This window comes from Phodopus roborovskii, unplaced genomic scaffold (genome assembly GCF_943737965.1).
Source record: "Phodopus roborovskii unplaced genomic scaffold, PHOROB, whole genome shotgun sequence".
NCBI classification, from domain to species: Eukaryota; Metazoa; Chordata; class Mammalia; order Rodentia; family Cricetidae; genus Phodopus; species Phodopus roborovskii.
This window is the reverse complement of record NW_026126651.1, coordinates 2,048,726-2,062,826: the sequence shown is the minus strand read 5'-3', so window position 1 is coordinate 2,062,826 and position 14,101 is coordinate 2,048,726. Positions and strand designations below refer to the sequence as shown.

The window sequence follows — 14,101 nt, the reverse complement described above, 5'->3', positions numbered from 1 at the left end:
TGGGAATGCACTACCACTCCTAAGAATCCCTGAACTCTCGTAACCTTGGTGACCATGGTTACCACCCCACAGCCACCAGGGACTTGCAGTTGGGTTTTGCCAGAGTCCCTGGACAGACCTGTTCCTTCTGGAAGCCAGTGGGTGTGGCCTGTGGGAGTGTACATGGCTCCGGGATGCTTTGGTTAACCTTTTCCTACCTCCTCCTTCCACAGCTAAGGCATCGCTGAGCCATGCAGCCCTTCAGTCCCATCTTCCTCCTCCTCTTCCTCCTCAATGGTCTGGGTTCCAAGGCAGCTCCCTCAGCCTCTCTGCCTGTGGACTCCCACCCCCAGGGGATGATCCAGCCCTCTAGGATGCCCATTGGTGCCCTAGAAAATTCTACTAGAGATGGGCCTACCCCAGGGTACCCTGCAACGGTTCTGCCTGAGCCCTCCAAGACACTGCCCTCAGCTCTCCATCACATCTCCAGGGGAAACCCAAGTGAGACCCCCAGCCCCAGCCTCTCAGATGCTCCAGAGACCCCAATGCCTGCCCAGCTCATGACCTCAGTCACAGAACCCCAGGAGGCTTCACATGCAGCACTGCCAGAATCTCCTGAGACCCCCAAACCTGACCTGACTACAACTTCCCAGTCTGGATCTCCTGACCCCTTCAAAGCTCCGCCCCCAGAACCTCCTGCAGCTAAACACACTGATCCTGTGCCTACTATACACCAAGACCTCCCTGAGATCCCCAAAGGTACTCCCCAAATCTTTCCAGGCGAAGGGCCTAAAGTACCAAGTCCTGGCCCCACCCAACCCCTCAGCCTCAGGTCCCTAGAGACCAATGACCTTAGTACCTCCAGAACCTTAAACTCTGCCTCACCACCAACCACCAACCCTGGCCCCACAGAAACACCACAGTCACCCTTTCTCATCACCCAGAATTCCAACGCCACTGATAGCCCCCAAACAGAGTTCCCCACAACCCTCAAACAAAATGCAACAGAGATAGCCGTGACCTCTGACCTGGAGGTCACCACTAGTCTCCCCACTCAGCCAACGACACCCTTCAGGGAGGAAGCCACCGTGCCTGGTGAGCCAGGCTTGAGTCCCAGCCCGGGAGCCCCTGCAGCCACCCAAGCTGGCATCCCTGGCCTGTCCACCTCAGATCCCCTAGGGACCAAAGAGCTGAACGCACCCCAGAACTCAGGCCCTAAAGGACCAAACAACCCTCCTCCCTCTGCACGGATTGCAGGCCGTCCTGCTCCTCCACAACACCCCAACCAGGTAGCTCCTGGGGAGCCCCAGGCCCCTCAGAGACACAGCCGAGGAGAGACAGTCAATACTATCATCCTGGTGGAACGAATAAAGGACACTGGTGAGGGGCCTGGCCATAGATGTCACAGCAGAGGGCTGGGGCTGGGCTCTGGGGCTGAGGGAGGAGGCTGGGGCTGAGGGAGGAGGCCGGGGCTGAGGGAGGAGGGCGGGGCTGAGGGAGGAGGGCCGGGGCTGAGGGAGGAGGGGGAGGAGGGCCGGGGCTGAGGGAGGAGGGCCGGGGCTGAGGGAGGAGGGCCGGGGGCTGAGGGAGGAGGGGGAGGAGGGCCGGGGCTGAGGGAGGAGGGCCGGGCTGAGGGAGGAGGGCCGGGGCTGAGGGAGGAGGGCCGGGGCTGAGGGCCGGGGCTGAGGGAGGAGGCCCGGGGCTGAGGGAGGAGGGCCGGGCTGAGGGAGGAGGGCCGGGCTGAGGGAGGAGGGCCGGGCTGAGGGAGGAGGGCCGGGCTGAGGGAGGAGGGCCGGGCTGAGGGAGGAGGGCCGGGGCTGAGGGCCGGGGCTGAGGGAGGAGGGGGAGGAGGGCCGGGCTGAGGGAGGAGGCCCGGGCTGAGGGAGGAGGGCCGGGCTGAGGGAGGAGGGGGAGGAGGGCCGGGCTGAGGGAGGAGGGGGAGGAGGGCCGGGCTGAGGGAGGAGGCCCGGGCTGAGGGAGGAGGGCCGGGCTGAGGGAGGAGGGCCGGGCTGAGGGAGGAGGGCCGGGGCTGAGGGAGGAGGGCTGGGGCTGAGGGAGGAGGGGGAGGAGGGCCGGGGCTGAGGGAGGACGCCCTCAGTTTAAATAGCTGTCATTTCTCAGGGGTGACTCTGGTCAGCCGCCCGCGAGGCTCCATCAGCGGAGCCCTGTGCCTGTTCTTGGCGGGGACAGGGATGCTGATTGGTGTCTTCCTCCTGCTGTGGTGTCTGTACCGCCGAGCCTCCAGACACAGGTCCTTTGCACACCACAGGCTCCAGGACAGCGGAGATGAGCCAGGTGAGTGCCGGCCAGCTTCCTTTTCCAGGCCTTGCAAGGGACTTAGCGTATCCTTGAAGAACACAGGCTCCTGCCACAGGCGACCACGGTCTTCCTCCTTCCTGGCCTCCTCCCTCCTCTTCTGAGATGGGTTCTCACCCCCAGATTCCACCCCACACACTCACACACACACACTCACACTCACACACACTCAGAGCCCTCCAGGGTACCCTCAGCTCCCACACACGCCTGACCCCTCCCTTGCCCTGCAGTACTGCATCTGGACACCCCGAAGGACCCCTTGGACCTCTACTTCTATGCCCCCGATGCGTGGGTGCCCTCGCACATCGCCACGCGGCAGCCACCTCCCACGCCTCCACTGCCGCCCAAGCTGCCCCCTCCACCCCGCGGGCCACAGCGCCTGGAGGCCCTGTCGCCCGCCGCGCTGTCCCCCAACTTCGTCTGATTCCCGCAGCACTGCAGACCTAATCCAGCTTCCAGGCCTAGAAGAACCCAGAGCCAAGCAGAGCTTCCCAATAAACCACCTCACCCACTGGAGTGTGCACCTGAGTGCTTGGCACGGGGCGGTGGGACCCACGCCAGACCGGTGGAGAAGCAGGCCTAGACTGGGGCCTGGGGTCCAGCCTAGAGCAAGGGGAGCGGGAACCCCAGTGCAGACAGCGGCAGAGGAGCGAGGGAGGAGGCCGGGCTGACAGCCTCATCTGCACACCAGAGCGTTTATTGGGCAGGGGACGGGCAGAGCAGGATTTACTGTCACAGACAGACACACAGACACGAGCCTGCCCCAGGAACAGCCCTCTTCCCCAAGCCCGCTCTCTCGTGGGGTCCCCTCACTTCTACAGCCCCCCCGGATTTCTAAGAAAGAGGGCGTCTAAGAGGGAAGCACCCCAGATGTGGAGTAATTTAGCCCCTGAGGGACACAACAATGACCACTGAGAAACTAAGGGCAGTCTGAACTGCCCAGGAGAATAAAGTGCAAGGATCTGGGGGGGGGGGGGAGGGAGGCCCTGAAACCACAGGAGAGGTGACAGCTTCCGGCCACCCAGTCAGGGGACTTGAGCAGCCACTACTGAGACCTGAAAACTAAGTCAGGAAAAGCATGGGGTGAGCAGAGCCACTTGGGCCGTTTCCCTGCCCATGGCGCTACCTACAGACAATGGCCAGGCCTGGCCAAGTGTGCTGGGGGGGGGGGCAAGGTCAGGAGTCGGGAGACTTGAAACCGCCATTTCCTCTCAGGAACGCTGGTGAGAATCAGTCCTTGGCATGGCGGGCAGGCTTGGTGTTTGCTTAAACCAACTCGGGAAATGCAGAATGGTTAGGAGGGCCTTGGGACGAATGGATGACAACCATGGATTTCTCTGAGCTGGGGACCAGCTGAATAATCTTGGGGTGCCCTGAGAATCCCTGGGGTCCCACGACAAGGAGCGGAGCCTCAAAACCACAAGAGAGAACGGGGTTGAGCGGTCCATCCAAATAAAGCCCCGAAAGGAGAACAACTTTCAGGGATGTCTGGGTATCCTTGAAGCGGCTAGTGCGCGGCTTCGCCGCTTTGAGGCCGTTGAGAAGGGAAGGTTGGTTGACTGGGGACAGGGGAAGACTCGCATCTTAGGCATCTTAGGCCCGGGGCAGGACAGAGCGAGCCGGGTCCCTCAGGCTGCTGCTCAGGCAGAGGTGTCCTGAGTGGAGGCCTGGGAACTGCCAGTCAGAGGGAGGCACGCGGTCAGTAGTCCCGGACGGGGGGCGGGGGCCTGGGAGGCTGAGCTGTGCTGAGTGTGGCCCCGTAGGAGGCAGGGGCAGGGGGGGCCCCCGGGGGCTCAGCCTCGTCTTCTGTGTCACTTTCGTCACTCCCAGCCAGCTGGTCATGGCCTACGAAACCACACTTCTCCTCGCTCGTCTCCTCCGGCTCCGCCCACGGCTGCTTCTCTCCCGAGGCAAACACCCCGTAGAAGATGACACCCCCGTAGTGCACCAGGGAGGCGATGAGGAACACGTACTGCCACTCCTCCCGAGTCTGGGGTCACACAACACAGCACAAGGTCAAAACACAGAGACGTGCGCACGTGTCACCTCAGCAACTCTGCAGGCTGACACCGGGCCCAAGTTCAGGTCCCAGTGCCCACATTAGGCAGCTCACAATGGCCTCTAATTGCACGGAGTTGGATGCCCTCGGACCTCTGTGGACACAGCATGTACATGCAGGAACACACAATTAAAAATAGAAGGAGGCCAGGTGTGGTGGTGCACGCCTTTCATCCCAGCATTCGGGAGGCAGAGGCAGGTACATCTCTGTGAGTTCGAGGCCAGCCTGGCCTACATAGAGATCCAGACCAGCCAGGGCAACATAATGAGACTCTGACTAAAAAATATGGTTCATGGTGAGATGGCTCAGCCAGAAGAGGGTGTGCCAACCCTGATGACCTGAATTCCAGCCCTGGGACCCACATGGTGGAGAGAGACCAATACATATCCCACAGCACCATAGCTCACACACTACGCTACAAGGAAACCAATACAAATGGATTTTTTAAGAGATAAAAGAAAATCTCTGAGACCAGCTGGTCTACATATTGAGTTCCAGGACATCCAGGGATACACAGAAATATCCTGTCTTAAAAAAAAGAAAAGAAAAGAAAAGAAAGAGGCTGCAGATACAGCTCAGGGGTTAAGAGCACTGACTGCTCTTCCTAAGGTCCTGAGTTCAATTCTCAGCACCCACATGGTGGCTCACAACCATCTGTAATGAGATCTAGCGCCCTCTTCTGGCCTGTAGGAATACATGCAGGGAGAACACTATAAATAATTAATAAATAGAACTTAAAAAAATCATTTCTTAAAGAAAGGCCGGCAGAAAAGAAAGGAAGGAGGTAGATAAAAGAAAGAGGAGGAAGGATGGGTACCAGAAGGTTCCAGGCATTCTTTGGGAGGGCTGTGCTAACCTTGTGCTTGGTCATTGCACCCACGATGATTGGACACACCATCCCAGACAGTGTGCCCACGCCATTGGAGATGCCCATCAAGATGCTGGCATATCGCGGGGCGATGTCCAAGTGGTTCACGTTGAACCCTGGTGGGGCATCAAGTCAGCAGCTGTCACACCAAATCCCCATGCAGGGTCACAGCCACCCATCCTCTCTTCTGAGGCACTCATCTTAGAGATTTGTATTTATGGTTGTGTTTGTGTGAGGGTATGCATGTGTGCAGTACCCGTAGAGGCCAGAGGGGGCGCATGGTCCACTTCTAGCAGTTGGGTGGTCTGGGAACCAAATTCAGGTCCTCTGAAAGAGTCGCAACTCTTAACTGCTAAGACACCGACCGACACCGACCTCTCTAGCTCCTGAGAAGCCCATTTCAGGCCTGAGCTGACCCCAGTAACCCCAGCTACCCATCTGGGGTTCTCACCAGAGATGGCAAAGCCGCTGAAGCCCACAGCCAGGACGAGGAAGGAGATGGCCACACCTTTGGAGTGTGAGTATCCTACCACCAACAGCAGCGTGGCTTCCATCCCGAATCCTGCAAAGGGCCATGTCTACCAAGTGCCCATTGTGAGCCCACTGGCCACCTGACACATTCCCAGCCTTGATTGACCCCATCTGACCTGCAGAAGACCTGACTCCAGTTCCACCGAGCCAGAGCCAGAGCAGACCCTGCTCCCACAAGACCCAACCCAATCTGTGTCTTTCAGCACCTTGGCCTTAAAAAGGGCCACCGTGGTCCCATCTTCTGACTAGGCCCAACACCCAGTCCCTATCACATAGGGAAGCCGGGGACCCCACTCACACCCCCCAACCCTGCTGTCCACCATCTTGCTAGGTCCCCGCCCATGACCTGTCTCCCTAAAACCCCAGGTATGATCATCTAGGGTTTTAGGGTTATATAGGGTTCAGGTCCCCATCCACAGCTGCTCCTGCCCCTCCTCCACCCCAGCTCCCGGACTAGGTTTTTTATTGTTGTTTTGGGGGTTTTTTGTTTGTTTTTTGAGACAGGGTTTCTCTGTGGCTTTGGAGCCTGTCCTGGAACTCGCTCTGTAGACCAGGCTGGCCTCGAACTCGCAGAGATCCGCCTGCCTCTGCGTCCCGAGTGCTGGGATTAGTACACTACCACCTGGCAAGATTAGTTTCAGTCTGGTTCTACCCAGCCTCATGAGGGGCCCCTCCCTTCCACACCACCTGGACCTGTACTCATCTGCCTACCCTTGGCACGTGGCGGTCTCCAACCTAACTTCGTCAAAATGCGGCACGCTGCCCTCACTCACTCAGGTGGGGTCAGGGCAGCCACGCCCTTTAGCCCCTCCTCTACCCTGCCCATCACACCTTCCCCTGTGTACTCCGCTCCACCTGGGCCCACCCACTCACCTCCACAGTTCATCAACTTTCGCACATTGGTGGTGGACATTATGCGGCGACTGCGCAGAAAGTCGGCGATCTGGCCTCCGATGGGCACGATGATGGTCATGACCAGGTGAGGCAGTGCTGATACCAGGCCCACCTGTGAGAGCAAGGGAGTGGGCAGCCCCTCCCTTTGGGTGCCCCAACCCCCTCCTCCCTCCCCGCCTAGGGATGCAGGCACCCTCCCCTCCCCCCTCCCCCCCTGCACTCCAACCTTGCTGATCTCAAAACCGAACACTTCTTCAAAGTAGGCAGGCTGGGAAATGAGGAGCAGGTAGAAGGTCCAGCTTCGGCAAAAGTTGGCCACAATGATGGCATAGACTGGCATGGATGTGAAGAAGCGTCTCCAGGGTGTGTTAAACTTCTGTGGGGGGGAGGGGGAGGGGGAGAAGGGGAGAGGAGAGGAGGGGGAGGGGAGGGGGGAGGGCAGACCGTGCTAAGACACATACCAGGGCTTGGAACTTCAGGTCCCTTCGGGGACCCCACCATAGCATGGGCATGTCTTTACTCCTGGGGCCTGAGGGATTCTAAAAACCCAGCCTTAAGGTTGCATTGCAAGGATGCAGGATGGGTCCTGACTCCAGAGGGTGGTTATTTATTTATTTATTTATTTATTTATTTATTTTCAGTAGTGGGAATAGAACCTATGAATGACCTCAAGCATGCTAGGCAAGCACTCTATCGTTGAGCCACACTCCAACCCCTCACTGGGGGGGGGGGTTCTAGGCTAATGATCCACCATTGAGCTATACCTCTAACCCACTTTTCACTTTTGAAACACAGTTTCACTATATTCCCTGACCTGGCCTTGAACTTGCAGTCCTCCTGCCTCAGGCCCTCAAGTACTGGGATGACAGGCCGGCATCACCACGCCCCTTTCAGCCCCAGCCTTTTACTGGGCAGTCCTACCTTCTCTGCACAGCTTCGAACCAGCACACCCCTGCCCCTGCCCGCCCTGCCCAGTCCCGCAGCTGCATGGCCAACCAACCAACCGTAACAGGGTTCATGAGCTTGGCGCTCTCTCCGATGGCATCCTCGATGTATTTGCGCTCCTCTTCTGAGATGCTAGGGTGCAGTGCAGGTGACTCGTAGGAGACGAGCAACCAGAACAGGTACCAAAAGATCCCAAAGCTGCCTGGGAGGGTTGGGAGGAAGGGATGGGAGGAGGGTGACCCCAGCCTCGCTCAGCCCCAGTGCCCCCCCCGGACCCGTGCATCCAAGTCCCTCACCATAGACATAGAAGACAGAGCTCCATCCTGAGTACTGCACCAGGACTCCAGCCAGGGGCATGGCGACCACTGCCCCAGCATAGGAACCTGCGGGACCGCGAGAGCGGAGAACAGGCCTGTCTTCCCCAGGGGAACAGACCCTCAGCCCTGGGATCTGCCCCTGCGAAGCTGAGCTCACGGCTCAGCCCCTCACACAGGAGCCAGCCCCCAGCCCTTCACCTCACCGCAAAAGGCTGTGGTCGCCAGCCGGCTCCGTTCTAAGGGAGGGGCCCATTTGCTCCAGATGCCGTGGCACGCAGGGTATGTGACCCCCTGGGGAGGGAGCGCGGAGGTCAGAGGTGGGTCAGACAGGGCAGCAGGGCTAATGTAATGGGGCAGGGCTTACCTCCACCAGTCCCTGCAGGATCCTCACGAAAATGACACAGCCGTAGTGGACACGGGCTGCTGAGGGGATCAACATGTTTAGGGTGGAGGTGGCCACAATGGCGAAGCCAAAGACCCTGTTGAGAAAGGTGGAGAAGCCGAGGCAGATGTAGTGCGGAGTTCATGTGGTCCCGCCTTCCCGCCCTGCCCGCCCACAGAACTCAAGGCCACCTCTAAGAGATGCCCTCCCAGTTCCCCCGGAGCCAAACCCGAGACCACACCGTGTAGCTCTACCGTGCCCAGCTGAATGTCTGACGCCCTGAGACCGCAGCACTGTACCTGTTGGCTGCGAATTTCTGGCAGATAAATCCTCCAGGAATCTGAGTGACAATGTAGCCCCAGAAAAAGGAGCCATGTATGAGGCCGACAGTCTCCGGGTCCCAGTTGAACTGGGCTTCCTGTGGGTCGAAATACACATCACCCTGGCCGCCCTCCAGACCCCACCCTCCACCAATCAGCACCCAGAGTCTCCGTGCCCACACCTGCCCATCAGAGCTCGCTGGAGCTCCGCCCTTCTATGTTGCTAAGGCTTTCCCTACCACTTTAGCTACAAGCTGCTGCCCAGAAGCCTAGTTCTACTTGCTTGCTTACCTCAGTATCCCCTCCCTGAATATCCCCATGTGTGGGGATGACTGCCTCCTGTTTGTGGACAGACCTGTATGGGGTCTAGGCAGGGCCAAGAAGCAGCTAAATTAGGGTTATTCCTTATCAGAATTACATTGGAGCAAAGGATGGGGCTTCAGGTAAGCTACAGACCAAACTAAGATTTTTTTTTTCTTTTCCCAAGCATGGACATGGCTTCTATAATAGCCAAGTTAAAACAGTGTAAATCTGCACTTGGAGGGAGCTTTAGGATCAGAACTAATCAGGTGGGCAAAGGCAGAGGTAAATTTGGAAAGGAGCTTGAGATGGGAGTTAAATTGTATAAATGTCACCCAGGAACACAAACGTGAGACACAGCTGTAAGAGAACTGGCTAGAAGGTCCAAAATGAACCGAGGTAATGAGTATCAAACCCAATCCTGGTGTGACATTTAATCTGGGATGGAAATGGGGTGGAGCTTTCTATCAGGGCAGGATTTAGGAAGGCGGGGACAGGTCAGATCTGCAGGGAGTCACTGATGGGCTGGCCACAGGATTGTAGGTGGGAAGGCGTGTAAACTGGCCGCGCATGACATCGTGGGCCGTAAGCAGGGCTCGCCAGAGCAGCTACCTGCACCACCACGTGGCCCCCACGGTGGGTCGTGCTGTTGTTGACCATGGACACGATGGCCACGCCCAGGTTGCAGCGGATGCCGAAGCTGATGCAGAAACCCAGACCACTCATGATGGCAATGATATAGCGCCGAGGGAGGCCAAAGCAGGTGCAGTCCACCACAGGCGGGTCCCGCGCGTGCGTGGTCACCGGGCGCCCGTCGGCGCTCAGCTCCAGAGTCTCGGCGCCTTCCTGACGCTTCTCCAGCAGCCTGCAGGGCAGCGAGAAGCAAAGACTCAGCAGGCCAGGCCCCTCCTCCCGGCGACACCGGGGTTCCAGGCTTAACCTTGCTTTGCTGCCCTCACTGGCGTGCAGGCATCTCTGGACCTGTCTTTCCCGCCCTCCATCCAAGAACTCAGGTGTCTCCTCCCTGCGACACAGTAGTGAATGGCAAAGCCCACATTCCTCGTCAGACCCAGAATTCAGAGTCCCAGAGCCCAGGTCTCTAGCAGCTGCCTCCTGCCTGGATTCACTTGTGGGTCAAGACCTTCAGTCGCCTCCGCAGCCCTCCCCCTCCCTCGGCTAGGGAGTTACAGACTACACTAACTACCCTCTGGAGTCAAGTCCCCGCCACAAGCTCCAAGACGCTCCCCCGCCCCCTCCGCCAGATGCAGGTCTGAGTCTGTTAGAGTCAGCAAAGGTAGAGGAGACGACTGCGCAGAGGTGTGTCAACAGAGCAGGAGCTTCCAAGCCGCCTCGGCTGTCTATTCCGACCCCCGGGTTGCCCTGCCCTGGGCTGAAGCCCGTTCCCACGCGTGTGGGTTTGGGGAGTTCCTCAGGGCTGCAGGCCGGCAGTCCAGCTCGGGCTCCCCCTGGGGAATCTGAGGTTCAGACTGTCAGCCTGGGGAAAGGGAGGGGGAGTGATGGCTGGTGTCCTGGCAAGGGACAGATGGCCCTGGTAGGGAGGATTGGCGCTCCTTCCCCAGCCTGACTCTCGCCTCCGCCCCATCTGCATCCAGGATTGAGTCTGATGATAGATAGAGAGGGCTCATGCAGGGGCTGTCTCCCAGCCAGAGGGAGGCTGCTGGAGGCAGGCGGGGAGAGACCAGGGAGGTGGGAGATGGCTGGGGGAGAGACAAAGAGCAACGAAGAGAAGAGCGAGTCAGAAGCTTGGGGAGTAGACGGGGAAGTAGCCTAAGACTTGGGGGACGGGGGGGGGGTGGAGGAGAGTAAGAGCGGGAAGGTGACAGAGACCTAGAGAAAGGAAGAGAGAGGGTCAGAGAATTAGAGAGAAGCAGGCAGGCTCCGGGAGAGAGCAGGGATTCACTCTCACGTTAGAGACGCGGATGTGGGGTGAGGAGGGCAGAGAGCCTGATACTAGAAAACAGAGAGATGGGGAGGCGTGGAGGGCGAACGGTCTGAGGCAGTGACAGGCCCCGAGCATGGGGACAGTGAGGGTTCACCGTGGCCCCGCGAGGCAGGAAAGCAACCAGGCTGGATCCCAGGAAGGGGTAAGAACAGATGGGAGCGGGGAGGGCTGGGACGGGGGAGGAAAGAACAGCCAGACTGCGGGGGGGGGCGGGGACAATGAACACGGCCACAGCCCCATCTCGAGAATTAAGGAGGTGGGGAGGGGTGGGCAAGGAAGGGGTGGTGGAAGGTCACGCCTGTAACCCCAGCACTCTTAAGGCTGAGGCAGGAGGATTGCTGCAATTTCAATACCACCCCGGGCTACAGAGTCAGACAAGGAGAGCAGGCTGTGGCTCAGTTGGCAGGTGTTTGCCTAGCACGTAGGAAGGTCTGCGTTCCACCCCGGCACTGCAAAAGCCAGGTATATTGGCACATATCTGTAATCACAACACTTAGAGGCAGAGGCAGGAGGATCAGAAGTTCAAGGTCAGCCTTGCCCGTCTAGCAGAAGCCAGCCTAGGTTACACCAGACTTTGTCTCAACAAAACAAGCCATATGGTGGCGCTCACCTTTGATCACAGTACTTTAAGGCAGAGGTAGGAGCTCTGAGTTCCAGGCGAGCCTAGTCTACATAGCTGGTGATGAACGAGAGCCTGTCAAAAAACAAAACAAAACAAAAAAAAAAGGGGGGTCCCTAGGGAAAGAAAGAGAGATGGTGTAGAGAGGACCCAAGGGAAGGAAGGTAGAAAGAGGGAATCAACGCCTCCAGAACGAGCAAATAGGACCGAAGGGTCCTGCATGCTCCCCTCCACAGGACATCACCTGTGAGGTTGTGTGGGCCCTAGGCTGACTTCTGATTCCTGATCAACTCGGAAACTGCAGGTCTGGGTCTAGCCCTAGAATTCTGATACTTGTTGTTTATATTAGATGGCAGATCTCTCTAAGACAGGCTTTTCAAGCAGGGACTCTGAGTATCAACAAGAACGGAACACGGCTATCACTGCGGGGGCAGGTGTAGCCAGGTGGGGTGGGGTGTGCACGTGTCCCCAGCACTGGAAGATGGAGGCAAGGTGGTCGGGAGCCCGAGGGCCAGCCTGGGCTACTGGAGACCTTGTCTCAAAATAACAAGAGTCACAGAGAAGCCCCATCTCCTCTCCGAATGGCCCCAGCTAGGCCAAGGACTTGGTGAGGGAATGTGTCCCTCAGGCCGGAGTTTCCTGTCTCAACTGCTCTCTCAAGATACCCGTCCACTCCCTGAGTCTCTCTCCTGTGCCTTGGTCGCTGTCTGGTTCCTTCTTATTATAGAATTAGGAAATTGAGACTCCAAAAACAGATGTCACAGGTCCAAGGTCACACCAAAGGAAAGCAACTTGGGCCTGATCCATCCCTGACCCCCAGCATTGCCCTGCCCAGAACCTGGCTGCCAGAAGCAAAGGACCCCCGTCTCCTGGCTCTTCTTTGTTCTAAGTCACCCTGGGGTGCCTCATCCAAGAGACACCCCAGCCCCCAGCTGCCATCACTCATGTCCACCTTCAGGGACATCTGTGGCTCTTAGCTCTCATCCCAGGCTTGGGAAGAATAACCTGGGTTCAAATGTTGTTGGCCCTCAGCCGTTGATGCCCCTCACTGTCGAAGTGAATTGTGAGTTTTGTAAGCAAATAGATGCTTGCCCCCTCCCCAGCTTCCTGCCGCTCCTCCTGGGGTCTGTGGTTTGGAGAGGCGAGGCTGGGGATCCAGGAGGGAGGCCTGAGGACCGCCCCCTTCAGCCCCCTCCACCGCTGCCGCTGCCTGCGCTGTGTCTTTCTCTCTCACTCCCCTGACTTCACACTGGTGTATTTTCAGAAACTCGTGAAAGGAGGCGAGAAAAAAGGGCGGGGAAGGACGGGAATTGGAAAACAGAGGTGAAGCTGTCTCAGCTCCCCTCCTCCAAGCCCCCCCCCGGCCCCCCCCACCTTCCTGCCTCCCTCAGTCCACCTTATCCCTCTCATGGTACCAGAGGTGGGGTTAACTTTGGGTGCTTGGAGAGCTGGGCTGCCAGACTAACACTAGACTCAGGTGGCCCAGTGAGAAGGACCAGGACCACGAAAAGATGGGCCAGGACACTGAAGCCAGCGGGGTCTAAGGGCGCCATGCCCACGAGGCCATCTCCTCCCGCACTGTGGAAGGATATTTTTAGGCTTCTCAAGAGCTGAGTAATTTCCCTGACTTAGAGCCAGAGCTGGGGTTGGGGGTGAGAGGCTGGGAGGCGTCCAGGCTACCTCGGGGACACTGAGGTCACTGGAATCATGGCTCTGGGTGGGAGCAAATGTCGCCCAGTTCTGACCTATATCCCTTGGGAAGCCCATACTACACCCCAAGATTAACTTGCTTTTGTGGCCTGAAACTCCCTCGCCGCCCTGGGACCTGGGATACCCAGCTTTTCCCTCTCAGCTTAACCCCCCTCAAGGACAAGAACCAACAGCCCCAATCCGCTTTAGCTCCAGATTAAATGCCTCTAGGGACAGAACCTGAGAGAGAGAGGGGATGGAGAGCCATGGGAAGACAGCAATGCAGAGAGACAGTCAGAGATTCCAAGAGAGACACACAGCTCAAAGTGGAGACCCCAGGTCCGGAGAAAGCGGGTTGGGGAGCACAAGGCACTCAGAATCAGGGCTGATGGACTCCCGAGAGCGCAATGGCTCCTAATCAGAGGGAGGGACAGAGCCCCAGAGATGAGGGAGGGGGCATCCAGAGAGAGGAGACACATCTAAAGTAAAAAGACAGAAGACAGGTGGACAGAAACCCAGAGGGATGCACAACCTCAAAGAAAAAGCCAAGCCCTAGGTGGGGGAAAGATGCGGGGCCGGGCAGGATGGGAGAGCAGCACCCACAGGCGGATCCCTGAGCAGATGGGTGGGCCTCCCATGCCAGGGTGCCATCTCCCTCGGCCCGGGTGCAGAGGGGGCGTCCTCACCCTTCCCCTCCCAGGGACCCCACCAGGCTCACCGGTGCAGCCTCCCCAGGGCGCGCCCCGCCAGCTTCCGAAACTCCTCCTGCCTGAACTCCATGGCGGCGGTGCCCACGCGGGTCCCCTGCCAACCCCCCCGCCCGCGGGCCCGGGCGGCCGCGTCCGGGATCCCGGGGTCCGCCCCGGCCCGGCCCGGCCCCGCAGCTCCGCTCGGGGGGAAGCAAGCAGAGAGTGCCAGC

General features: G+C 58.7%; 2 protein-coding genes across 2 annotated transcripts; one reads left to right on the top strand and one right to left on the bottom strand.

Moving 5' to 3' along the window:
• The first annotated feature begins 230 nt into the window (after nt 1–230).
• Nucleotides 231–2,755, top strand: Gfy (golgi associated olfactory signaling regulator). The gene is made up of 3 exons (XM_051174300.1): nt 231–1,359; nt 2,101–2,274; nt 2,526–2,755. Exons 1-3 carry the CDS (start codon nt 231–233, stop codon nt 2,717–2,719), a joined length of 1,497 nt encoding a protein of 498 aa, XP_051030257.1. The 3' UTR covers nt 2,720–2,755.
• Nucleotides 2,756–3,994: 1,239 nt separating this feature from the next.
• Slc17a7 (solute carrier family 17 member 7) lies at nt 3,995–14,101 on the bottom strand. Its single transcript, XM_051174181.1, has 12 exons — nt 13,901–14,101; nt 9,524–9,776; nt 8,591–8,709; nt 8,274–8,388; nt 8,113–8,200; nt 7,889–7,975; nt 7,652–7,794; nt 6,874–7,023; nt 6,627–6,759; nt 5,674–5,784; nt 5,211–5,338; nt 3,995–4,285 (listed from the first exon to the last, which is right to left on the bottom strand). Exons 1-12 carry the CDS (start codon nt 13,960–13,962, stop codon nt 3,995–3,997), a joined length of 1,680 nt encoding a protein of 559 aa, XP_051030138.1. The 5' UTR covers nt 13,963–14,101.

What these genes read in the sequence shown, in the direction of transcription:
- Gfy (XM_051174300.1), top strand. Translation starts at nt 231, where the DNA reads ATGCAGCCCTTCAGTCCCATCTTCCTCCTCCTCTTCCTCCTCAATGGT. An exon ending in GGAACGAATAAAGGACACTG is followed by an intron (nt 1,360 to 2,100) that starts GTGAGGGGCCTG and finishes GTCATTTCTCAG; the next exon opens with GGGTGACTCTGGTCAGCCGC. An exon ending in GGACAGCGGAGATGAGCCAG is followed by an intron (nt 2,275 to 2,525) that starts GTGAGTGCCGGC and finishes CTTGCCCTGCAG; the next exon opens with TACTGCATCTGGACACCCCG.
- Slc17a7 (XM_051174181.1), bottom strand. Translation starts at nt 13,962, where the DNA reads ATGGAGTTCAGGCAGGAGGAGTTTCGGAAGCTGGCGGGGCGCGCCCTG. An exon ending in GCCCTGGGGAGGCTGCACCG is followed by an intron (nt 9,777 to 13,900) that starts GTGAGCCTGGTG and finishes GCTGCCCTGCAG; the next exon opens with GCTGCTGGAGAAGCGTCAGG. An exon ending in GGGGCCACGTGGTGGTGCAG is followed by an intron (nt 8,710 to 9,523) that starts GTAGCTGCTCTG and finishes TTCGACCCACAG; the next exon opens with GAAGCCCAGTTCAACTGGGA.